We start from the raw sequence: 24,345 nt of genomic DNA on the forward strand, positions 1-24,345 counted from the left end.
GAAGGTAGAGAGGGAAGATGGGAGAGAGAGAGAGCCTTACATGCCTGTACCATCCTCTCTGGTCCCTTGGGCAATGTGAGAACTCTCCTCTCCCCTCCCTAGCCCTCTAGGCATTGTCCTCCAGAACAGGCAACTCAAATCCCTGATTACAGAAACGCATCCAATGGGCTCACCAGGGGGCGATGTTCCAGCCATCTCGCCCACCAGGCAGCTTTTCTTTTCTTTCTTTCTTTTGTTTTCTTTTTTTAAGATGTTATTTATTTGACAGAGAGAGTACATAAGGTACATAAGGACGAAAGGGAGTAGCAGACACCCTGCTGAGCAGGGAGCCCATTGGGCTCTATTCCAGGACCCCATGATCATGACCTGAGCAGGAGGCACTTAACCAACTGAGGCCCCCGATCCCCCCGCCCCCGTAGCTTTTCTATCCTTCCACGCTCACCACTCCTTTCCATCCCAGACTCAGAGGAGATTTCATTGTTACTTCGTTGGTGCTGTTTGTTGGTTTGTAGATGGGTAATGCTGCAAAGCGAGAACATTCAAACGCACTAAGGACTGAGAATGAACAGCAAGCTCCCCCCACCCCCCACTGGCCTCCCCTTCCTGAGCTCCCCAGTTCCCTGCCTTCACTGTCCTCCCGCATCCCTCTGGAGAGGTCTCTGCTGAAGGCTATAACCATCCATCCCTCCTGCATGTACAGGATACACACATCATTCTCTGCTCGGCTCCTTTCACCTAACAGTGTATCTTGGAACTTACTCCACATCCATACATAGGGAATCGCCTCATGCTTCAAAGCCAGAACAGTACCCATAGTTTTGGGTGGGCCCTAATTGATTTAAGAAGACCCCTCATGGGGTGCCTGGGTGGCTCAGCGGGTTAAAGCCTCTGCCTTCGGCTCAGGTCATGATCCCAGGGTCCTGGGATCGAACCCCACATTGGGCTCTCTGCTCAGCGGGGAGCCTGCTTCCTCCTCTCTCTCTCTCTCTGCCTACTTGTGATCTCTGTCTGTCAAATAAATAAATAAAATCCTTTAAAAAAAAAGAAGAAGAAGAAGAAGACCCCTCATGACAGACAGACAGACATCCAGGCTGTTTGCAATTCTGGCTTCTACAAACCCTGCAGCACCAGATACCCTGTGTGTACATGTCTGCAGGACGTCTTGCAGAAGTTATGCATGTGTTAAATTTTTAGGTTGCCCTCCCCAGAGAGTCTATCAATTTACACCTTCTCTTTACATAGGAAAAAAAACAGGTCTGACTGTCTGTCTGATTCAATGCCTAGTTAGGACAGCAATTCTTCAACTCCTGGAGTCTAGCTGGGAGATCAAGCCTGGGGTTTCAGGTCTGCAATCTACCCAGCCAACTTTCTGCCCCCCTCCCTGCCACCTGGGGTGGGGGTGGGGGGGACTGGAAGTCAGGAAACAGATCAGGTCAACTCTATCAGGTCATTATCTATCTCTATTAGCTTCCTCATCTAAGAGTGGGGTGAGGGCTCTAGTTGGTGATCTGAACGTTCCCTTCTACTTCTAACTTTCAAAGTCGTTCTGCCTCCCCAAGCCTCTATGGAGTGGGACTGATAGTCTCTACCTTGTTTATCTTGCCAGGTGATGTGAAGATCCAGTGATATGGTACAAAGGAGTGATAATTAAACAATTTTGGCATCCCTTGCTAGAACAAGGCCTGGGGCATTCAGCAGGTGCTCAGCTAAAATGAGAGGTTGAAGAAATACTGCATGGGGAAGCCTGCTAATGTTGAGATCGTCCAGAAGTAGGAGATGCCTTCACTGATGTTGTTCCCTCTGCCTAAAATGAGGCTCCCTCGAAGCGGGCCTGGCTAACTTCTGTGCCTCCAGGACTTACCAAGGGGCCTGGCACACCATGGGTGCCCCTTAAATGTTTCAGGGTGGAGGCTGTGCTCAGGCAGAGATGTGGCTGTGTTCTCTTCCAGTGTGATCCTGGAGAGTGATAATCAGGACAAGCCCCTTGTCACCTACTTTTCTCCTCCCTGCATCTCCCCTCCTCTGCCTGGATGGGGTGTGCCGCAATAGACTTCTGGTCCAAGGGCCACAAAATCCAATGTTCCACCTTGGTGAATGAGGTAAGCACGCTCAGCTCCAGCTGGCTGTTGTCAGGAGAAAATGCAGATCCACTCTCTTTCAAGAGATTTTCAAGAGAAGCCATACAAACAAATTTTTCTTGAGTTCCCTTGGCGTTTAAGTGTTAAGTTATTCAGGTATTTTTGTTTTTTGTTTTCCAAATCCCTGTGGGAGTCAAACCATCTGTGACTTAGTGGTGACCCCAGGCTACCAGTTTGGGAATTCTGAAAACTGTCCCTCTCTCCCACTGTACAGATGAGAAAATTGAGGCCAAGGGAGCTGAGCATCTGCTGGAGGTGACATGGTCAGGATGAGAACCCAGGTCCCATTTGTCCCCTACTTTCTTCCTCTGTCCCTTCCCCCCTTCTCTTTCTCCTTCTCTCTCTCTTTCTCGGCTCTGTTTCTGGGCACTTCTTTCAGTCTTTGTCTCTATCTCCTATTCTCTCCCTTGTATCTCTTTTCAACTGTGTGATTCTCTCAGTATCTCTGCGCCTCTCTCTGTCCCCTCCAGGACTGCTCTCCTCGACAACAAACCTTCGGAACTGGGTGCAGAGGCGACCCGGCATCATCACTGCCCCCCACTCCCCAGCCCCCAGCCTCGGGCAAGCGCCTAGCCGCTCCCGCAGCTCTCGCCGCCCCCGCCCCAGATTTCCGGTGGAGCTGGCAGGCGGCAGGCGGGGTACCCACGGGGCCCGCTGCCGTCAGCGCCCCTTCCCAGCGGCCGCGACCCCTCCCCGCTGACCTCACCGACGCCGCCGCCCCGCGCGGATATAAGCAGCGGCCCCGCGGAGAAGCGGGCAGCCGACTCCCGGGTCCTGCCAGCGCTCCCGGCCTCCTGCCCCGCCGACTTTGGACTCCGAAACTCCGAACTCGGAACCCCAGCATCCCGGACCCGTCCCGCGGAGCTGTCGCCCGGCAGGTAACCACCTCCGTCCCCACTCCCCACGCAGGGGGCTTCCGGGAGCACTGGGAGGGGGCCCTCTCTGCCCGTTGCCGGGGGACCCCGGGAGAAGCCACGGCTTCTGTCCCCCGAGCGCCTCCCGGAGCGTGGCGTCCGCACCCCCGGTGCTTCCACGGCGCGGGCCGGGGAATTGACCGGGCACACTGGTGGCGTTCGCTCCTGCTCACCCCCGTCCGGGCGGCTGGAGCTGCTCGGTGCTGGGCGTCAGTAGGGTGGAAAGTTCTCCATCCCACCCCAGCCTGGATGACCGCTGTAGGTCCGCGCCGGGACGTAGGGGTTGAACTGGGCAGTCAGGGCATCCGGCGTCAGAGCCTGAGAGTTAGAATCCGAATCCAGGTGTTAGAAGCAGATTTTTCGCGTTGGACTCGAATCTTAGCCTTCGAGTTTCAGTCTCACCTTAGAAACATTTTTTATCGTTGAGACTGGGGATTTTAGAGTTAGAACTGGTGTCTTAGCGTGGCCATAGAATCTGACATTAGAAATGGAATTTGGAATAGGAACGTTGACACTGGAATTAGAGACACTGGAAAGGAGCGCTGGACCAAGAATGTGGCGCGGGGAAGGGTCTTAAGCCTGCGACGCGGCTTTGTGGCCGTCGGGCGGGGCTCTCTAGGTGGTTACACGCCTGGCAAGCCAGCCCTGCGCTCAGTGACACTGAGGAGTGGCGGTGACGATGGAGTTCCCACGGCTTCCAGGCTCGCGCAGCAGAACTGGGCGCGTGACCAGTCGCTCCAAGCTTCTCCATGGGTGAGGACACCCAAAGCCCGAGGCTGCAGGGCCACCTGCCACCATGGTGCCACCCTATGGTGGCAGGTGGCCTTGCCCGCGGGAGGATGTATGAATGTTTTGTGACCCAGGCTGGGGACCCGCTGGGACAGGAAAGTTGGGAAGATGGTGCGGACTGGGAGAGGGGTGCGGGGCGCTTATGCTTTCTCTCTGTCCTCCCAATTCCAGACGCCGCGATGCCCGGCGCTTGGTTGCTGCTCGCCGTGGCGCTGACCCTGACCGTTGCTGGTTTTCCGGGAGGTCTCGCACAGCCGGAGGTGGCCCAGCAGGAGGCAGCGATGGCCGCCGAGCATGCGGGTGTGGACGACCTCCTGCGCCAAGCAGAGCGCCTCTTACTCCTCCGCGAAGATGTCCAGCGGCTGCGAGGAAACCAGGACGATCCCGAATCTGGTGAGGGCCGGGCGTGTGTCCCTCCGATCAGAGACCCTGAAGAGGGCTGGAGGAAACCACGATGCAGAGATGGGGAGAGACTTGGTCATCCAAACTCTTGCCTTTCTGAGCTTAGAAACTGTTGACCATAACCTTAGCAGGATCATGAGTTGACCCTTTCCTGAGATCAGATTTCTCTTCCGTGTGGGTCCTGGAATATTTCACAGAGAGCCGACTTTCAGTGGGGAAGATTCTGTGCGAGGGAGAGAGAAAAAGTCTCTGTATGTGACAGTTTTAATTACTGCTTACTAGGTGCATATATGCCAGACACTGTTCTCAGGTGGTCAAACACCTTATCACACTATTTCATCTTCCTAGCAAGCTCTTAGATCCATACTATTATTTTGATCCATACCCTCATTTTGCAAGAAGAAAACTGAGGTTCCGAGAAGTTAAGGGAGTTGCTTATGGTCACACAGCCAGGGAGTGGCAGAACTCGGACAGGAGCCAGAGGTCGTGCCTTTGACCATCTGTGCATGTGCGTGCGTGCGTGCGTGTGTGTGTCTGCGATTTCTGAGGGGCTGTACAAGGCCGTGACTCTGGATGAGTGCTGCAGAGAAACTGCCTTAACTAGGAGAGAGACTGGAGGGGGGCTGCTCAGGGGCAGAAGGTCCCTCACTGGTCTCTTTCCTTCCCCAGAGTCTCAGATCATTCAACCCGACTGGCTCTCCAAGCGTCAGCATCCAGGCAAAAGGGAGGGGGATGCAGAAGAGGGGGTTGAAGAGGAGGAGGAAGAAGGTGGCGCTGTGGGCCCCCACAAACGGCAGCACCCTGGCCGGCGGGAGGATGTGGCTGCCTGGTCCGATGTCACCCAGCAAAAGCGGCAGCATCCTGGCCGGCACCCCTCCTGGCTGGGTTACACTTTCACCAAGAGGCAGCACCCAGGCAGACGGCTGGTGGATTCCAAGGCCCAGAGGAGCTGGGAGGCAGAGGAGGAGGAAGAGGAGGAGGAGGAGGGCGAGCCCATCCCTGAGAAACGCCAGCATCCCGGCAAGAGGGCTCTGGGAGGCCCTTGTGGGCCTGGGGGAGACTGTGGTCAAGCCAGCCTCCTGCTGGGGCTCCTAGATGATCTGAGCAGGGGTCAGGGGGCTGAGGAGAAGCGGCAGCATCCTGGGCGGCGGGCAGCCTGGGCCAGGGAGCCACTTGAGGAGTGAATCCAGTTTCCTATAAAGTTTAGAGTCTAAGAATGTCTTAAGCCCTTGTGGCCCTATCCCTTTGTGACCCCCTCTTTCCCTCCCCACCTTAGATCCCTGATCATACACCTGGGCCTCCCCCCACCCCATATACAACACCCAACTACCTGGCCTTGTCCTCCCACCCCCTTCAGGGACATGAGAAAGCAGGCCTCTGAGTCTAAACTCCATATTACCCCAACTTTCCACTGTAGGCTAGGGGTCAGATCCCAGAGTCCCTCTCCTCACACTCCCTCTGGCTGCTCCCCTTCCTTAACTCTGGCTAAAATGATCCTTTTGTGTCCTCCAAGGGACCCCCAGAGAGAACCAGCGTGACTCTGGATCTAGCAGACATTGAGGTCAGGGTGGGATTGAAGTTGTGATGTCCAAATCCAGTTTTTACCCTCACCTTCTTGGGCATCCTTTTGTGGGTGGGCAGAGCCCTGCCCCAGGGCTGTGCTCTGCTTGGGGAAGCACTGCGAGGAGGGGCATCCTGTGTGGTGCTCTGTGGAGGGTGTGAAAATAAATCTGTGCAGGCATATGGAAACCACCCTGAAAGCTGACTAGTATATAACCCCCTAGCGTCTTCCCCTGTCCATGATAATCATCCGAATGATAATAAACCATGCATCTATATAATCTTGGAAACTCTGTGGTTGTAGTTTTGTCTCAGTTGGTGTGGGTTTCTCTCTCTTTCTTTAAAAAAGATTTTATTTATTTATTTGACACAGAGAGAGAACAAGTAGGCAGAGCGGCAGGCAGAGGAAGAGGGAGAAGCAGGGTCCCTGCTGAGCAGAGAGCCCAATGCGGGCCTCGATCCCAGGACACTGGGATCATGACCCGAGCCAAAGGCAACTGCTTAACTGACTGAGCCGCCCAGGTGTCCCTGGGGTTTCTCTCTCTCTCTTTTTTTAAATATTTTATTTATTCACTTGACAGAGATCACAAGCAGGCAGAGAGAGAGAAGGGGAAGCAGACTCCCCGCTGAGTAGAGAGCCCGATTCGGGGCTCGATCCCAAGACCCTGAGATCATGACCTGAGCTGAAGGCAGAGGCTTAACCCACTGAGCCACCCAAGGTTCCCCTGGGGTTTATCTTTTTAACACTGAGCGGGACGGGATTAGAACCCCTAAATTCTATTGAGAAAGGGCATCAGGGACTCTGGATTTGTAATCTTCGTGATTCAATGGCAGGAATCAGCAACTGTGTCATCCAGCAGCCACAATGAGAACAAAGGACCAGCCTGTAGTTGGGGACTCAAACCAGGGGCCTTCTGGGCCTGGGGAGGGAGGGAAGACAGGTGTAGGACAAGAGGGAGTGGTGGGGACTGGGGCAAAATTAAGAAACCAGCTAAGTGAAAACACCTAAATCCAAAAACTTCACCATTGTGTGAATCAAATAATATTAACAACAATGCATACACAACACTTATTATGTGTCTGGCACTGTCTTGAGCACTTTACATATAACCTTTTTATTATTTTTTTAAGATGTTATTTTTTTTTTAAGTAATCTCTACACCCAACATGGGGCTCAAACTAACAATTCTGAGACCAAGAGTCACAAGCTCCACCAACTCTATATTAATTCTTTTAATCCTCACAACAGTCCGTCTAGGTATTATTATTATTATGCCCATTTCCCTAATAAGGAAACCAAGGTATAGAAAGGTTAACTAACTTGTCTGTGGCTAAATTTGGCCCACTCACTGCCAGTTTGCAATCTCTGATTTAGACTGAACTTCCAAATTTCCTCAGACTCTGAATTAAGCCATCATTTGTTTGGTGGCTGGATGAACTATTTGGGTTTTCTACAGACTGCTCCTGGCCACCTTCTTGGGCAGTGGAAGGAGGGAACTCAAAGGGTGTCTGAGCCCCAGCTCCTCTCCTTGGGGTGCTTGTGGTTCAGGTATGGTCAGGACAGAGGAAGATTTGGGATTTGTAAGATGCATTTACACCCATATTTTCAATATTACTTCCCCAAGCCCTCTGAAATATTAACCATTTGATGGATTTGCTGATTTCTCTCACTTTTGGATGAGAGAACCAACAGAGAGACTAGGGTCTCATCCCAGGTGCATGAAGCATGTAGGGTTGGCATTCTCCTGTACCTGACTTTCCACTCCACGTGGCCACCTTAAAACACCCATTGTTGCCATCTGGGTAGGTGTGGCCCTAATAACATTCCCTCTGCTCACAGTCCCCTTCCGAAGGTGAGTGCTCTAACAGAGTCAAAATGGACCATTTATGCAGTCATTCCTTGGTACTCAGTGCTTATAGACACTTTCTCAGGGAATCGCATGATCACCCCAGGCCGGCTACCATGTCCACTTGCAGTTGAAGAAAGTTGAGTTGCAGTTGAGTGTGGATAAGTGAAGCACTTGACCAAGGATATACTCCACCTCTCTTGCTTCCATACTTGATTGATGTGCAGGGTGTTTTTACCTCCTCAGATAGGGAAAGACTTGAATAGTGTGAGAAAACCACCCTCTCACCCATTTAAGGCTTTTACTTCTGTTCCTGTGTGTGATTGTACCAATGCACCATGACGGAAAGGATCTGGGCATTGGCTTCAGCCCTGGACAGATGATTAAACTAGTTTGAGCCTCAGTCTTCTCATCTGTAATATGGGCCCAGCAATCCCTACCCCTCCCTCAGAGTTGTTCTAATGATTACATGGGATGGGATGACATGTACGGTCCTAGCACAGTGCATGACACCAAGTAGATTCTTAATAAACAGCATTTTGAGCTCTAGTGCCCCAGGATCAGAAGGTATTCAAAACTGAACCTTGTAGAACCACTTACTCCTCCCTTCATTCCCTAACCACACACACAAAAAAGTAAAAAAAAAAAAAAAAGAAAGAAAGAAAAAAACCAAAACCCCCCACACAAACCAAAAAACCCAAAAAGTAGTTACTAGGGCTTTATTGTGAGTCCATGCCAGGAATTAGGGATTTATCTTTAGGATAGTCTATGAGCTACTCCCCCAACATACCCCCTTTCCTTCCCACTCTCATACACATGCCTTTTGCTCAGCCTAGGATGCTGTGGCAGAGACGATCCATGCACCTCCCTGAATTTCCCAGCCCCCCCTTGCATTTGGGGAGAGTCACATGACTAGCCCTGGCCAATGGGCTGTGAGCAGACAGGTGTCACTCCCCAGTTGAGGCAGTTAGAGCCCATGAACCACCCTTGTCCTTTTCTTTCTGCCTTGGAAACCTGGGAGTCCACATGGCAGAACCCATGTTGGAAGGTTTCTGGGCCCCAGAGTCACCAGATGCAAGTAGGACATTGTGCACCCACATCAGACTTCTCATGTGTATTAAGTCACTAGTATTGAGTGTATTAATACAAGTAAACTTGTATTAAGTCACTGAGATTTCAGGGTTTATTTGTTACTGCAGCAAACTTAGCCAATTCTGACTCATACAGATGCCTCCTGCCTGGGCCTCTCCACTGAAATCCTTTCCATCTTTCCCTTCTCATACGTATCTGCCTCCATCAAAGCTGCCTATATTAGGGCCCAGCATGAATCAGGTGCTCAATAAATACTAATTGAGTGGATGTGGAAAGCATTAGGTCACTTCTATTTTTGTTCCCCAGCCTGAATTCCTGGGGGTCCTGCCCTTAAGAGGCTCCCTATCCAGTGGGAGACAGACAAGCAAACAGATGATGACCACTTAGTATGAGAAGTGTTGATTTTGGTGAGGAAAGCATGCAAGAAGAGTGCAGACAAGGGGTCCTTGGGTGAAGCAGGCTTCCTGGAGGGGAAGTGTCCAAGCTAAGTCAATGGATGAATAAAAGAAAAGACATTTCAAACAGAAGAGAAGAACATTAACAAAGGCCTAGTGGGAAGAAATAATGTGTTCTTAGAGTTGGTAATATTTGAAATCCGAGGTATTTAGGACCCTCTTTCTCCTCCTTCACCTTATCCTCTAGCCCTGAAGGGCATGTGCCTCAGTCAGGCCTTGTGCCTTATCCAGTCCTCCCACTGTCCCTGCCCTTGTTCAGTCCAGTCCACACAAGGACTCAGACTGTCATGGCTTAGATGTGTAAGAAAGCAGTGTGTTTTGGGGTGGAATCAAAGAAGCCTTCATGGGAGAAAGGCACTTGAGTAGAGCTTTGAAGGATGAAAAAAAAAAATTTTTTTTTCCTGAGCATTTCCTTTGGGGCCAGACATTAGGAAAAAGGTGACTGTAAATATCTGTTGAATGAATGATTTATCCATCATAGTCATACCCCAGTTGAGAGTAAAAGGAAATCAGGAGAGAAGTAAGATGACTTCTCCAAGTTCATGAGCCTGAAACTTGGGGATTGTCTTTATACTTCCCCTCCCCTATCACCCACATAGAATTTTTACCATGTTCTCTAGATTTTATCTCCTAGACACCTCTCAAATCCATCACTTCCTTCTAGCTCCTGAGACACAACTCTGACCCTGGCCACCATCATTCTAGGCCATCATCATCTGGAGAATTCAATGGCCTCCTCACTAATCTTTGGCTTCCACTCTTGTCCCCCAAACCTACTCTCTATATACAGCCGGAAGGACCTTCTCAATATGCAAATCTGATCTTGGAAACCACCTTGCTTAAGACCTATCAGTGGCTTCCATTTCACCCAGGGTAAAATCCAAGTTCCTTACCACAACCACCGCGGCCTGCCCAATTGGCCTCTATTGTGTTACCTGCACACAACACAGGGACTTTGTTCATGGCATTCCGTCTGTGTAGAGCCCTCTTTTCTCCTACTCTTTGTATTACCTGTGTTTCCTTCTGTGTGTCTTCCTGCATTGTGAAGGTTGGAAAGCAAAGACTACATTTCCCAGACTCCCTTGCAGCTAGAGTCTTGGATGCGCAGTAAATTCTCCACATGGATGCTCTCATGTGAGATTTGGAAGGTTGCTTTGCCTATTACTGCTGAAAAGCAAGCCTGTGGTGAGGTGTGATATTTCTGCAACAGCTTTCCAGTGTCCAACCCCCAGCTTTGAAAATATCTAGAGTGTAGTTGTTGATAGCAGCTTTCTGGCCAACAGTATGGGGTTTTGTTTTGTTTTGTTTAAGAATTTACTTATTTATTTGAGAGAGAGAGAGAAATAGAACAAGCAAGGGGGAGGTGCAGAGGGAGATGGGAGAAGCAGACTCCCCGCTCAGCAGGGAGCCCAACGTGGGGCTCCATCCTAGGACCCTGGGACCATGACCTGAGCCAAAGGCAGATGCTTAACTGACTGATCCATCCAAGCGCCCCAATTATAGGTTTTTGGTTTTTTTGTTTGTCTTCCTTTAAACAACCTTATTAGGTGTATATTTTACATATCTTAGAATTTACCTATTGCAGGCCAATAATTCAATGATTTTTAGTAAATTTTTGGCCATTTTCAGATCCCCGTTATAATACCTTTTACTATTAATCTCTTTCTATACCATCAGCCCCAAGCAACCATTTATCTACTTTTTCTCCATCAATCTGCCTTTTCTAGGCATTTATACATATGGAATCATACAATATGTAGTTTCTTGTGCCTGGCTTCTACCCATTAGCACCTTTTTGAATTTCATCCAGGATGCAGCATGTCTTAGTAGTTGTCCCTTTTTATTGCTGACTGGTGCTTCAAGTAGTGAGTTCCCAAATGCAGTAATCCCAATCGTGGCCTCATTTCCCACCTTCGTGATTGGAAACAGAGGAAAACAGCTTCCCTGGCGGGTTGTTTCTGTGGTATCGCTATGCGAGTCTGCTCTTTAAGCCCTTGACAATTTCATAAACGCGGAACTCCAAAAGTGATTCTCAAAACATTCAAGAACTGCGGCGTGCTTGGGTGGCTCAGTTAAGCATCTGCTTTTGACTCAGGTCATGATCCCAGGGTCCTGGGATCAAGCCCTGCATGGGGCTCCCTGTGGAGCAGGAAGCCTGCTTCTTCCTCTCCCTCTGCCTGCCTCTCCCCCTTGCTTGTGCTCACACACACTCTCTCTCTCTGTGTCAAATGGATAAATAAAATCTTAAAAAATAATAGTCAACAACTGGTCCAAGACAGACAGTAGCCAATTAGGACACGTGTCCAATTTCAATGGATGGATTCGGATACACCTGTGAGGTCACAGCAGAACCAGGAGCTGAATGCCAGCCCTACTGTGTGAATTCTCTCTGCTTAACATTTCCAGAATGATTTCTGTTTGTTCAGCTGAATCCTGATGATTCACACTAGGTAACTCCTACATCTCCTTAACTGTCACTTCAGACAACACTTTACTGGGATGTGACACAGCATCCCTCCTGCCCCTGCCTTAATTACATCTGTCTCAGTTGGGTGCCCCCAGGACCAGACCCTAGACAAGGACTTGAGTCCAAATAGTTTCCTTGAAAGGTGGTCCCAGGGGTGCAAGTAGTTTCCTTGGAGGGTGATCCCAGGGGTACAAGCGGTTTCCTTGGAGAGTGATCTCAGGAAGTGGTCCAGGCGTTGGAGAGTGTTTGGGAAAAGGGAGGGAAGTGCTTCTAGAATGAATTAGTGAGCAGGTTTTCCTTGAGAAATTGTAGACCAGGTCTCAGAGTTGTCCCACTCAATGGGATGGAGTAAGGAACGTGGAGATTTGTCGATGATTCCCTTTGATCAGGGGCTGAGGGCTGCTCCTGGGAATGTTAACTCCCTCAGTGCTTCTAGCTTGCCCTGTGGGCTGACCCCAAGAAGGAGGCCATTGTGTTAGACTCCAGGATGCCATTATGTGTGCTGCAAAGGTGAGAGCTGAGGGGATGAGGTGAGCTCCTGGAAGCATCCGCAGTCTTTTTTCATCAGAGGTTCCTCCTTCACCAAACTCTGTGCTCCATGAAGCGGGGACCACTCCAGCATCCCCAGCACCTAGCACAGTGCCTGGTGCAGAGCGAGGGATCAGCAAACATTTGCTGAATATTGAATATGAATGAAGTCCACATGTGCAAAGGTGGATCTGGGATTTGAGACCAGGTCTGCCTGATTCCCCAGCCCAAGGGTGAAGGTGGGGAGGCAAACGAATGTTGTAGGACGCCGTGCAGTCACCACAAACCAGGGAACCTAGCTCCCAGGGGGCCATGAAGCTGAGAGCCTATGTTGTAACCCAGTGTAACCCAGTACCCAATTACTCTACCTTTTAAAACACTTTGAGGGACACAAAAGGGTCCTCTGTGCTGTGTCACCAAGATCCTTCTATGTGCAGGGCCCTGTGGACAGCACGTTCCATCCACCATTTCTACCCCCACTCGATGGACGAGAAACTCCTGACTCAAGAGTTAAAACGACTTGCCCAGGCGACACGATTACGTGGATGGTACGACCGGGCTCACCCGGGGTTCTGTAAGCCTGCACATGCTACAGTCCTTCCTCTCTCCTGGATGTTGCTTGCTCGGACAGCTTTGAAAAGCTGGGGACTGTTTCTTCTAGGCGCCACCTCTCATGAATTCAGCGAAGCTGCCTGTCCTGTTTTGCTGGGAAACATCTTAATATCATGACTTCCTCTCATATGTTCTTTAATTAATTCTTTCTTCGAACCTTATTTTGATTAATTAGATGCAATCAGAGGACCAGTTTGCCAAGAGACTCAGTTCCTGCTCGGGCCTCTTGGGTGGCAAGAGAACATGTGGAGCGTCTTGCCTGAAGGATGTTGGCAATTAGAGCCCATTTCGATCGCGCGAGTGCGAGCTGACTGCCTTGGAGAACATCAATTAGCTCAGTGGCTAAATTGTGCTGAGTTACAGGTTACCAAGGGGACCCATGGTCAATGCCAGGATTTAAGTGGCTGTAGTCTTTGGGGATCATCTTTCCTGAATTGCAGCCACGTTCTGGGCCTGGTAATTATCAGCAGGCTGATTAGGTCTTGTCCATTATGGAGAGTGACTTCCTAATTGCCAGCTGCTGGGGAGGAGAGCCTCCCGGCACCAACGCAGGTACAACTGGTCCAACACGGCGGAGAATGGCTGGCACACGTGGGGGAGGCTTCTTTGAGCCTGTGGCCAAAGAGATGGCACAGGCACGTGCTGGGCTAGGCACGGTCTCCTGTGGGAGGGGCACAGGGTCTCAGAGTAGTCCTGGAGAATACAGAAGTCCAGGCCATTCTTGGGCAGTTGAACATGATCTTGGAGGGGATGCCCAACCTGGGCCAAAAGGGGATCCCCTCCTAATGCCAGGCCCTGAGCTAGTAATAGCAGTGAGCACTCATTAGTACTTACTATGTACCAAGCACTGCTCCAACCACTCCACAAGAAACAAGTTATTTAACCCTCTCTAAGAGGAGACTGAGTCACAGAGGTCAGGTGATTTGCCCCTTCTCTGGGATTTACATGGGGGTCCGCTTCCAAGTTGAACAGCTATAGAGATGCTGACTCTCATGTGTCATCTACAGCAGCTCTGAAGACCCTTAGGGTCCTAAGACGCTTGCAGGGCCTCCACGAGGCTGTCAATTTCCTAACTACATATCTGTGTGAGGCCAGGTTACCTTCTTACACTTCAACCAAAATTTAACCTGTTGATTAAATGCAGGAGCAGATAAGAGAATCCAATTGTTTTCTATTATGTCCGACATTTTAAAAAATACAAAAAATGTAAACCAATGCCACTCTTCCTCAATTAATTGTTTTTTATTGGAAAACTGTATTTCCAGAGCACCTGGGTGGCTCAGTCAGTAAGTGTTTGCGTTCATCTCGGGTCATGATCCCAGGGTCCTGGGATTGAGCCCCACATCGGGCTCTCTGCTCAGTGGGAAGCCTGCTTCTCCCTCTCCCACTCCCCCTGCTTGTGTTCCCTCTCTCACTGCCTCTCTCTCTGTCAAATAAATAAATAAAGTCTTAAAAAAAAAAAAAAGAAGAAGAAGAGAAAGGGCCTCTGGGTGGCTCAGTGGGTCAAAGCCTCTGCCTTCGGCTCAAGTCATGATCTCAGGGTCCTGGGATCAAGCCCCATCGCATGGGGCTCTCTGCTCAGCAGGGAGCCTGCTTCCCCCTCTCTCTCTGCCTGCCTCTCTGCCTACTTGTGATCTGACTGTCAAATAAATAAAAATCTTAAAAAAATACATAGTCTTTTTAAAAAGAAAAGAAAAGAAAATTATTTTCCATAAACACATTTTATTCATATTAACTTGTAATGGATTTATTAGGTATTTTTAAATGAGCAAATAAGCATTTAAAAATTCTCAATTTAATTTCTAATATAGGAATATCAGTAGATATAATCCATGTAATCAAAAGTTCTTTGAGCGTCCTCAGTACCTTTTTTTTTTTTTAAAGAGGGAGAGAGAGCAAGCGCGATGAGCACTCACCAGTGTGGGGACAAGGGAGGAGAGCAAAGAGAGAGGAAGAGTGAGATCTCTTTACCTCCAAGCAACGTTGCTTACATACAGGGGAGCGCCTACACAGAGCAAAGGACTTACCTGTTTTGTTCGCATCAGCCCAAGTTCCCCGTGACAAGGACATTTCTGCACAGAGAGATGCAGTGCCTCGCCTGGATCACACAGCCAGGAGGGGGCCTCCTTCCTTCCCAGCTCTGAGCTGGACTTGGCCCCTCCCTACTCCGCCGCAGTAGGCCAAGGGAGGCTTATGAGAGCTCCAGAACTTCTCCCGGAATTACTGGCAGGAGACGCTTTCTTTCCTCTCACGTACTGCTAAACTGGTAGACCATTAGCCTGGAGCTGCTAGAGGCCATCTTTCCACTGCAGACAAAGAACCTGATTGAGAAGGAAGCCCACAAGAAGACAGTGAGAGATGGAGAGACAGAGACAGATTTCTGGTGACTCTGGGCACCTGGATCCAGCCACATCAGACACCCTTGGCCTTCCAGTGTCGTGAACCGATAAATTCCATTTTTTTCCTAGTCATTTGTATTTCTTCCTAATACAACACATTTTAACACAGTCTGTAACGTTGCACTATTTAGACATGTTTTTGAGTAGGGAATACTCCTTCCTTTCTCCCACCCTACCTCCTGCCAACTACTTCCCTGGGTCACTGCTCAGGTTAGAGAGGAATGTTGGGCACAGCTCCAGTTCCCATGTAGTATAGTTTCCCTGTCCCCTCTTCCTTCAGAATCATAACCACTCTTAACATTTCCAACTAACATTTCTTAAGGCCTAGCAGGGCCCTCTTCTAGCCCTGGCTGTTGCCTGGTGAACTCCAGGTACGGACTGTGTTGGCCTCTGTGTTATCACCTGTTTGCTCTCCCTACCCCATTGTCTGCCATGCCTGCATCCGACTGGCTGATCTCTGCAGACTGCTCCACTTGGGTTCCCTCTCCTTCCAGATTCTGGTGTGGTTCAGGAGGTCCAAAGGAGGGAGACAGGAAGGTTTGGGGGAACTCTGCTCCTCTCCTTCCCAGCTGTGGTTTTGGCTTGATTCCTCCTGTGGCCACAGCTCTTGTGGGGCAGCTCACCCTGACTGCTCTTGCTCTCCAGGAGTTCTGGAAACACTGTTCTCCCCTTGCCCCTGCAGGCTGCAGGTTGGTAACGACGCCCCACTGTCACTCAGCTCGGGGTGTTCCACTACTGTGTGTGCTTCACCCTGCTCTCCCCATAGAAAGTCCCCTCATTCATCTCTCTCTTGCTGTGGGTGGCTGTTTCCTGCCAGGGCCCTGATGGACCTAGACTTATTAATAGTCACAGTATTAGTACCATAATGGAGACAGAAGCCAATCTGGCTTACAGAATCATGGGATACTTTAATAACCTCCTGGGGCCCACGGATACCAAAGGAAAATTATTATTGTGTTTTAAAAAATGTTTTATTACAGCAGCTGCATTTACTGTGCCTTTGCTGTGCTGCTCATGGAACTCAGAACTTTGCATGTTGTCACATGGAATCCCCACAAGGATTTCATCAGGGAAGTTCTGCTATTATTCTCAATTTACAGATGAGGAAACTGAGATTCAGAGAAGCAAAGACACCTGCCAGAGTGTCACATAGCTAGTGAGTTGCTAAACCAAGATGAAAAGTACTGTACGACCTCAGAACTCGGGCTTTTCACCGCCAAGCTATAGCTTGTGTTGACAGAGTCCCGGATCAAATTTCCATTTGAGATTCACAATCTACCTCCATTTCGCCCTCCCAGGAGTCTTCTCTACTCTCACTTGGCACTGATTTTCAGTACAGCCGTCCCCCTGCCCCCACTGCCCCCTGACAGATCCAGCTCCCGCACCTGTGTGAGCCTCTCAAACCCAAGCCCTGAACAACCTCTGGCATGAGACACGTCTCCTCCTCATGGCCATTCCCCTCCTCTTATGGCCACAGCTGTAAGGGGCAACCAGACAAAGGGCCTGACTTGCCTTCTTAATGAGAGGTAGTGCTTGAATTAATGACAATAATAGAAATAGCTTACATTTAGTGATCACATTCAATGCCAAGTGTCCACACTAAGCACATCACATGCATTGCTTCATTTCACCCTCACAAACAGCTTTGCAATATAGGTACTACAGTTCTCCCATTTTCCATTTGGGCAAACTGAGGCTCAGGCGCATTAGGTAACTGGTCCAAGGTCAGGTGAACAGCCCATGGATGGTCTATGACTCCTGTCTTCCTAACACCATGTGCTTAACTTCTAGGAGATTCTCCCACGGCTGAGACCCAGTTTCTTGAGTCACCACAGAGGGAGAAGTTCCTGGAGGCACGGTCAACAAGAATGGGCTGTCTCTCTTTATGTGGCTTATGAAGACTTGTGGTGAATTTGAGGTCCTATCTAAGGTGCTTTGTGGAGAAGGTCAGGTACCAGGCTAAAGTCAGTATTAACTCCTAAGCTCATTCTGAAAAATAGCGTGGATGCTTCTTTGTTCAGAGCTTGGGTATCTGCTTCCATCTGTCACAGTAACTCCTGTTGATTCTGTATTTTAAATATCTCAGGAGATTTCTGGTTGAAGATAGTCAATTGGTCACATGTGTTTAGCTCCTTGTCTTCCCAAATGATCAGGGAAGATCTAAATATTTCAGGAGAACATCAACCTGCGCAAAAGACCAAGATAAACAAAACAAAACAGAAAAAATGACCCCAGAGAAAACAGAGATAATTCTGAAAACAGAATTATCGGTTATGTTAAAAAATTGTGTTTAAAAAAAAAGAGAGGGGCGCCTGGGTGGTTCAGTGGGTTAAAGCCTCTGCCTTCGGCTCAGGTCATGATCCCAGGGTCCTGGGATTGAGTTCCACATCATGCTCTCTGCTCAGCAGGAAGCCTGCTTCTTCCTCTTTCTCTGCCTGCCTCTTTGCCTACTTGTGACCTCTGTCTGTCAAATAAATAAATAAAATCTTAAAAAAAAGAGAGAGAGAGAGAGAGAGAAAGAAAAGTACCCTCTAATTGGTATCCTCAGAGAGATAAGATAAAATACAGCATCCATAAAACGGGTATAAGATGATACAGAAATGGAACAACAGTCAGGGAACAAGGAAAAACTTAGAAATTAAAAATATGATTGCCAAACATCTCAGAAATGCATCTTTTCCTCAATCTAGGGCAGCTTTTCTCCTCTTTTCTTAGTCTATTGCTGTTACTGGTTCCTCATTGCTTCTTCTGACTTCTGAATATCCATCTTTTTGGCCACCAGGGTGATTTTTTAAAAACAGGAACTTCATTATACCTCCCTACTTAAAACCCCTGATGTCTCTTCATTTCCTTCACAATAAAAGCTTTTCATGTTCAGAATCTGTGGCTGACACTGTTAGTTGCCCTTTCAACAGGCATTTCTTCTCTTTCTTCCTGGTTGTGTTCATGTATCATGCAGCCATGGATCTCCCAAGAGGTGAATCTTGATGGAGCTAAGCCAGTCGTGGAGATTACATTCTCTTGTCAGTGATCTGTTTAGGTGTGTCTGTGTTGCTGAGTGAAATATGGAATGTCAAGGGGGAAAGGTGGGGGTCTTGAGGAAAGGTTTCCTTGTTGATAAACAGAGGCATTGTGGGAGGAAAAAAATCCTTCTTTTTCTACTTAATGTCATAATCGTCCTAAGGAATATCCGGAACTCTGGCAACCATTTTGTGACCATGAGGGCACAGCCTGAGATGGAAGTCAACCCACAGGAGATGGCAAAGCAGAGAGATTTGAGTCATTGACAATGCCATCGAGCCATGCAGAATTAACCAACCCTGGAGCCAGCCTACCTCTGGACAGCTTGCTATGGGGGGTAATAAAATTGACTCATTGTTTAAACCACTTCTGGTTGGGGTTTCCATTACTTGTGGCCAAAGTGTTCTAACTGCTACAGGATATAACATTTCAGCCTCATCATCAGCCACCTCCTAACTCTCATGCTCCCCACCCTTTGCTGTCACTTCCCTGTGTTCACTGTCCCCAAACATACCACATTATTCCTGCCTCTACATCTTTGCACCCACTCTTTTGTCTTTCAGGAATACCCTTACCCACTTATCATTTAATAGTCTGTGACTTAACAACATTACTGCCTTTGGGATGTCCTTCCTAACACCCCTGGTTGTGTTGACGGACCTTCGTCTATGCTTCCAGCTCCCCATTCATACCACCGATCACCAGGGAGCATGTCTGTTCCCCACTGAACTGTGAGATCATTGAGGTGAACGCAGTTATGTTCCTAGCACTCAGGAAGGATGCTTCTCAGGTCCTTTGTGGGGTTACCTTGTCCTGAAATGGCCTTCATTTATGCTTGTATATATGTATGGTAGAATGAGCTGGTTAAAAGCCAGGCTTTGGAGTCAAACAGACCTGGGTCTGTGTCTGAATTCAATCACTAACTTAGCTGTGTGACCTCCAGCACCTAAAAGCCTCTCTGTATCCTAATTCCTCCACCTACTAAATGGAGATGGCAAAACCTAGGGTACCATAAGGGTTAAATGAGATAAAGCATGTAAACCATTTAACTCAATGCAAGGTACGCAGTGAATTATTCATAAATGTCGGCCAGCTCTTGGGATGATCACTTCATTAGTTTGCATTTAGTTTTTGTTAAGGGAAGGTTTTCCAGCTTTCATCAAATTCTCAAAGGGGTCTGTGATCCAGGAGGGTCAAGAACCAGTGTTTGGGAGTAAAAGGAGCTGGGGTGAAAAAATCATGATAAGTGCTCACATCTCGCCTTCGTAAGCGCCACCGGGGGGAAGCACTGTGTAATTGCTTCTTCTGTGGGGTCAGGGTGGCTGCTGCCTGGTCTTCCCAGGTTGAGTTCCCCCTTTACCAGCTCTCCCCCAAGGCCCTGGGTCTCTGTGACCTCTGGGCTCTCCAAATGCCTCATTAGCGCCTGCTGAGAGCAGAGCCAGCCAGCGAGGCTGGTGGCGGCTGTGCGGAGAATGCTTTTCATTGGAGCAGAGGGAAGTGGCAGCTGGGGGGTGGGGAGGCGTGGCGGCGGGGCTACTGGCCCTTTGTGTCTGAGTCTGATGACTCAAGGAACATCGCACTTCCGAGGATGTCATTGTCAGCGCAAAGCAGCGACTTCGACCCTGTGGGCTGGCATCAACCTTCCCACCTACGCTCATGATTTCCTAGCTCCAGACCCCAGCCCTTTTCGGTAGTCGCCATTGTGCCACCATTAAAGCTGTATTTACAATAAACTCGGTTTTTACTCAATGTTCCTCCTAGTGGCCAAGAGAAGGTGGATCCAAACAGGAGGTCCCAGCAAGCTAGGGGGAGAGCAAGGATTAGCCACCCCCTCCTCCCCCCATCTCCCTGCTCCCAGCCCATGCTGGGTGGTAGGCAGAAATGCCCATTTGGTGTCAGACAAACTGGGGTGGAATCTGGCTCCACCTCCAGCTTTGGAGCCACGTGTCAAGCCAATCATTTTTATTCTCTGCACCCCAGGTTCCTCATCTATAAAGAGGAGGCAAATAATCATAGGTGAACCACCATTCTCCCTTACCTTGCAGAGAAATCATTTCACAGCTCAGCTTTGGTCACATCATTCTCTTGCTCACAGCGCATAGCAATGTTCCCTTGGCCCTTTGTGATCTGGAAGTGGCCCATTGCTCCTGTCTTGGCTCCCTTCTCCTGCCCCCATCCAATCACACTGTATGGACTTTCTTTTCTTAGTCCACACAATAGTACTTTGCCTGGAATTCTTCCTGCCTATCCTTTTGACTTGGAAAATCTCAGCTTCAAACTCAACTCAGTACTTGCTCCTCCAGGAAGCCTTCTGTGACTTCCTTCCACACTGCGTCAGGCCGCTCCTCGGGGCTCACACCCACCAGAGCTGGATGGTCCTGGCCCTAGGATCCTGGGGTTCTACAGAGCAGTGCATCTCAAAGTGTGGTCCAGCATCACCTGGAAACTCCTGAGAAATGTAAATTCTCAGGTTCCACCTCCAGAACTACAAAATCAAAGACTCTGGGAGTGGGGCCCAGCACTTTGTGCCATAGAAAGCCCTCCAGGGATTGCTGATGCTCCCGTTTGAAAACCCCTAGTCTAATCCAGTCGTCTGACACCATGCTAGACTTCTGCCCTTGAAGCACCCTGTTGCACTATTAGTGGCTACATGGCCCCAAGTCCAGCACCTGCTGCAGAAGGGAGGGGCCCGGGCCAAGTGGCTGTCTCCCCAGGGTGCCTCCCGATAATGGAGTTGTTACAGATGAGATTTCCCCCCATCACATCCCCTTCTCCCACTTCCTGGAGACACCGGCCTGATTTCACATTTCTCTTATTGGCAAAAAAGGAATCTCAGCACTTGTCTCATTTACTTCTCATCAGCCTCTCTTCCATCCAGTCCTGCCAGGCTGGGGCCTGCTGAGTTTGAGGATCAAACTACTGGTCTTCTCCCACTGCAAGGAGTATATTGCAAATTTCATGTGGCTCCTTGCAGACACACCAAATGTTGCCTGGAAAAATACTTCTTGTTTTCCCTTCTCTTGGCCAACACTCTGCCAGTGTGTTTCAGAAAGCCGTGAAGGTCTTAGGAGTCCAAATGTTTTCTGAATTAGTTTCTCCTCCCATTAGAAAAGTTGTTTCCCTCTATCCTCCTCCTTCTACTTCTAAAATCCAGTCATCTTTCATTCTGGGAAGTTCTTCTTGGTGTCTAACCCAACTCTTTCTTGCTGTCTCTGGCTATAACCAGCCTGTAACGTATAAAGAACAGGTGTTTTATCCCTTTTTACAGCTCTGGAACTAGCGCAGGGCCAGGCATACAGTAGGTGCTCAATAAATGTTAGCATAGAAAATGAACAAGAGACTAGATTAGTAATGGCAAGATTTGATGAGTGAAAATGAACATTTACTTGGAGGATTACGTTAAGAGTCTCAGATACATTCAAACACCAGACAACTTTATGAGATCAATACAATTTTATTCCTGTTTTAATATGAGGAAATCAAGGCTCAAGGAGATTAAACAATCTGCCTAAGGTCACACAGCAATTTTGTGACAAAACCAGTATGTGAAGCCAGTATTTGAGTTAACTGTATGACTGGGGACTGGCTTCCTGGACAGTCCCTTGCGTGCTGCTTTTCTGAGCCTCTGACTCTCATAGAAGCATCTAGCCTTTGGAGATCCAGACTGAGTGGGGGCAGGTCAGGGGCAGAGGCAAATGAGCTCCATACTTGTCCTTTGATGAAGGCTCCTGAAGACCGCTGGGGGGAGGAGGAGGAAGGCGTTCAGGAGCTAAGCACACTGGAGGCGGGCGCTGGCATCAAAGACAGGTGCCAACACGTCTGTGAGCAAGAGCCCCCCTTCCCTGCTACCAGGCTCGGGCTTCTCTCAAAGCAAAGCTTCAAAACTAATGACAAGACAGCAAGAGACAGCACTTGCCTCCCCCTCCTGCCAACACACACGGTTGCTGACTTAACATGCCTCTCCCCACCTAAGCCTATCACCATTTCTAATATTTTATTGTATTTTTAAAATTTAACCCTTTGAAGGTTTTACTTTTGAGAGAAAGAGAGAGCCTGCATATGCAAGCACAAGCGGGAGTGGGGTGGTGGGAAGGCAGAGGGAGAGCAGCCTCCCCCCTGAGCAGGGAGCCTGAGGCAGGACTCAATCCTAGGACCCCAGGGATTATGACTTGAACTGAAGGCAGACATCTAACCGACTGAGACACCCAGGTGCCCCATTTTTAATATTTTAGATTTATTGAAGTAATAAATTAATGCATCACTTAAGAAATCATGTAATATACAGATACATAGAGCAAAAGTCGGAGTCTTCTGTCATAACTCTGCTCCTTGCAGCACCCCTCTTTCACAGTTTGGAGGTGGAGGTCCAGGGCACTGCCAGTGGGGGTGAGGAAGGATGCAGGGGAGGTAATAAGAAGGTGCATTAACGGCAGTGTGGCCACTACTTCAGGAAAATCCTTACAGGCTGCTCATGGGGTACATCCATTCCACACAGAACCTCTCAGGATGGACCGGGCCAGATGAGGAAGCTGGACTTCCAGTTTCCCACATCCCATACATGAGAGGTGGTGTTTCCCCACGTGGAAGAAGGGAATGCTTTAAAATGTAGTGGATTATTATTCAGGTATGGTGAGGCCAACAGAGGGAGAGAGGGCTGCCATTGGAAAGACAGTTTGTGGGGCATCTGGGTGGCTCAGTTGGTTAAGCATCCGACTCATGATTTCAGCTCAGGTCTTGATCTCAGGGTGGTGAGTTCAAGCCTCTCCTTGGGCTCCCCTGGGTGTGGCACCTACTTAAAAGAAAAGGAAAAGGTAGTTTGCTACTCACAGTTTTCCCAAGAGGAAGGGGTACCCACAGCCACACAGGGCTGTGTGGTCAGGGCTCTATGGTAACCCACCCAAGTCTGTTGGGAGAAAATGTGAGCAGGAGACTACCCTGGTTTCTGTGAAGAGGAACTGGGAAAGCAGGGTAAGCCTGTTTAGAATCTGGTTTGAGTAATTCCAGCTGACAGGCTCTGGGACATGGGGGCTGTCTCCAGCTGTGTGGTATCCAGCCCTGGGGAGATTAAGGCAGAGGGCTAGTGGCCCAGGGTATAAGAGCCCATAGAGAAAGGAGGTAATGGTGAGGTGAGGAAACAAAGGCAAAAGAAAGAAAATAAAATTTCCTTAGTACTTACATTTCACTGACAAGTCCTTGAAACAGGCAGAGTGACCTTTCTCCTGAAACTCAGCTGCCTGCATGTTAACACTTTATTAAGGACAAAAGGCAATCTTAGCTTAAAAGTGTCCTGACCTCCAGGATCATATGAGTCTTTTTTAACATAGAAAAATTCCTTTGGGGCGGGGGCACCTGGGTGGCTCAGCTGGTTAAGTGTTGGACTCTTGATTTTGACTCAGGTCATTATCTCAGGGTTGTGAGATTGAGCTCTTCACAGCGCTCCGCGCTCAGCCTGAAGTCAACTTCAGATTCTTTCTGTTCTCTCCTTCCCCTCCTCTCCTCCCTGCTCTCTCTCTTCAAAATAAATAAATGAAATCTTTAGAAAAAAACTCCTTTGGAAATTTCCTTTATCTCTACGCCACCAAGATATATGTTGATAATAATCCCCCAAATGTATAGCATACGGAGATCCATCTAAAGGTTTTATTTTTTTTAAAATTTTTTAAACTTTATTTATTTATTTATTTGACAGACAAAGATCACAAATAGGCAGAGAGGCAGGCAGAGAGAGAGAGAGGAAGAGAAGCAGGCTTCCCGCTGAGCAAAAAGCCCGAAGCGGGGCTCGATCCCAGGCTCCTGAGATCATGACCTGAGCCAAAGGCAGAGGCTTTAACCCACTGAGCCACCCAGGCGCCCCCCAAGGTTTTATTTTTTTAAAGATTTTATTTATTTATTTGACAGAGAAAGCACAAGTAAGCAGAGAGGTGGGCAGAGGGAGAGAGAGAAGCAGGCCCTCCACTGAGCAGGGAGCCCGGTGCGGGGCTCGATCCCCGGACCCTGAACCGAAGGCAGCTGCCTAACCAGCAGAGCCACCCAGGCGCCCCGTGAATAGGTTTTATTCGACAATCATCAATGACCTTTTCCTAACAATAGCTAACAGGGGTCAGACCTGGTTGTCCAATTA

At 49.0% G+C, this 24,345-nt stretch overlaps 1 protein-coding gene and 1 long non-coding RNA gene across 4 annotated transcripts; one reads left to right on the top strand and one right to left on the bottom strand.

Annotated features, from left to right (window-relative positions):
* Positions 1 to 374: 374 nt before the first annotated feature.
* On the bottom strand, positions 375 to 3,689 carry LOC116597341. The gene is made up of 4 exons (XR_004288651.1): positions 3,455 to 3,689; positions 3,226 to 3,370; positions 1,590 to 1,706; positions 375 to 522 (listed from the first exon to the last, which is right to left on the bottom strand). It is a non-coding gene; the product is annotated as an uncharacterized LOC116597341 (long non-coding RNA).
* On the top strand, positions 2,808 to 6,087 carry TRH (thyrotropin releasing hormone). Of its 3 annotated transcripts, none has more exons than XM_032354200.1 (3): positions 2,808 to 3,016; positions 4,013 to 4,234; positions 4,913 to 6,087. In XM_032354200.1, exons 2-3 carry the CDS (start codon positions 4,021 to 4,023, stop codon positions 5,425 to 5,427), a joined length of 729 nt encoding a protein of 242 aa, XP_032210091.1. In that variant the 5' UTR covers positions 2,808 to 3,016; positions 4,013 to 4,020; the 3' UTR covers positions 5,428 to 6,087. The 3 variants fall into 3 exon arrangements, with proteins under 3 accessions (XP_032210091.1, XP_032209588.1, XP_032208850.1); XM_032353697.1 differs by lacking the exon at positions 2,808 to 3,016 and adding an exon at positions 3,251 to 3,805; XM_032352959.1 differs by lacking the exon at positions 2,808 to 3,016 and adding an exon at positions 3,803 to 3,915.
* The last annotated feature ends 18,258 nt before the right edge of the window (positions 6,088 to 24,345 follow it).

The sequence above is a fragment of the Mustela erminea genome, chromosome 1 (assembly GCF_009829155.1).
Source record: "Mustela erminea isolate mMusErm1 chromosome 1, mMusErm1.Pri, whole genome shotgun sequence".
Classification (NCBI taxonomy): Eukaryota; Metazoa; Chordata; class Mammalia; order Carnivora; family Mustelidae; genus Mustela; species Mustela erminea.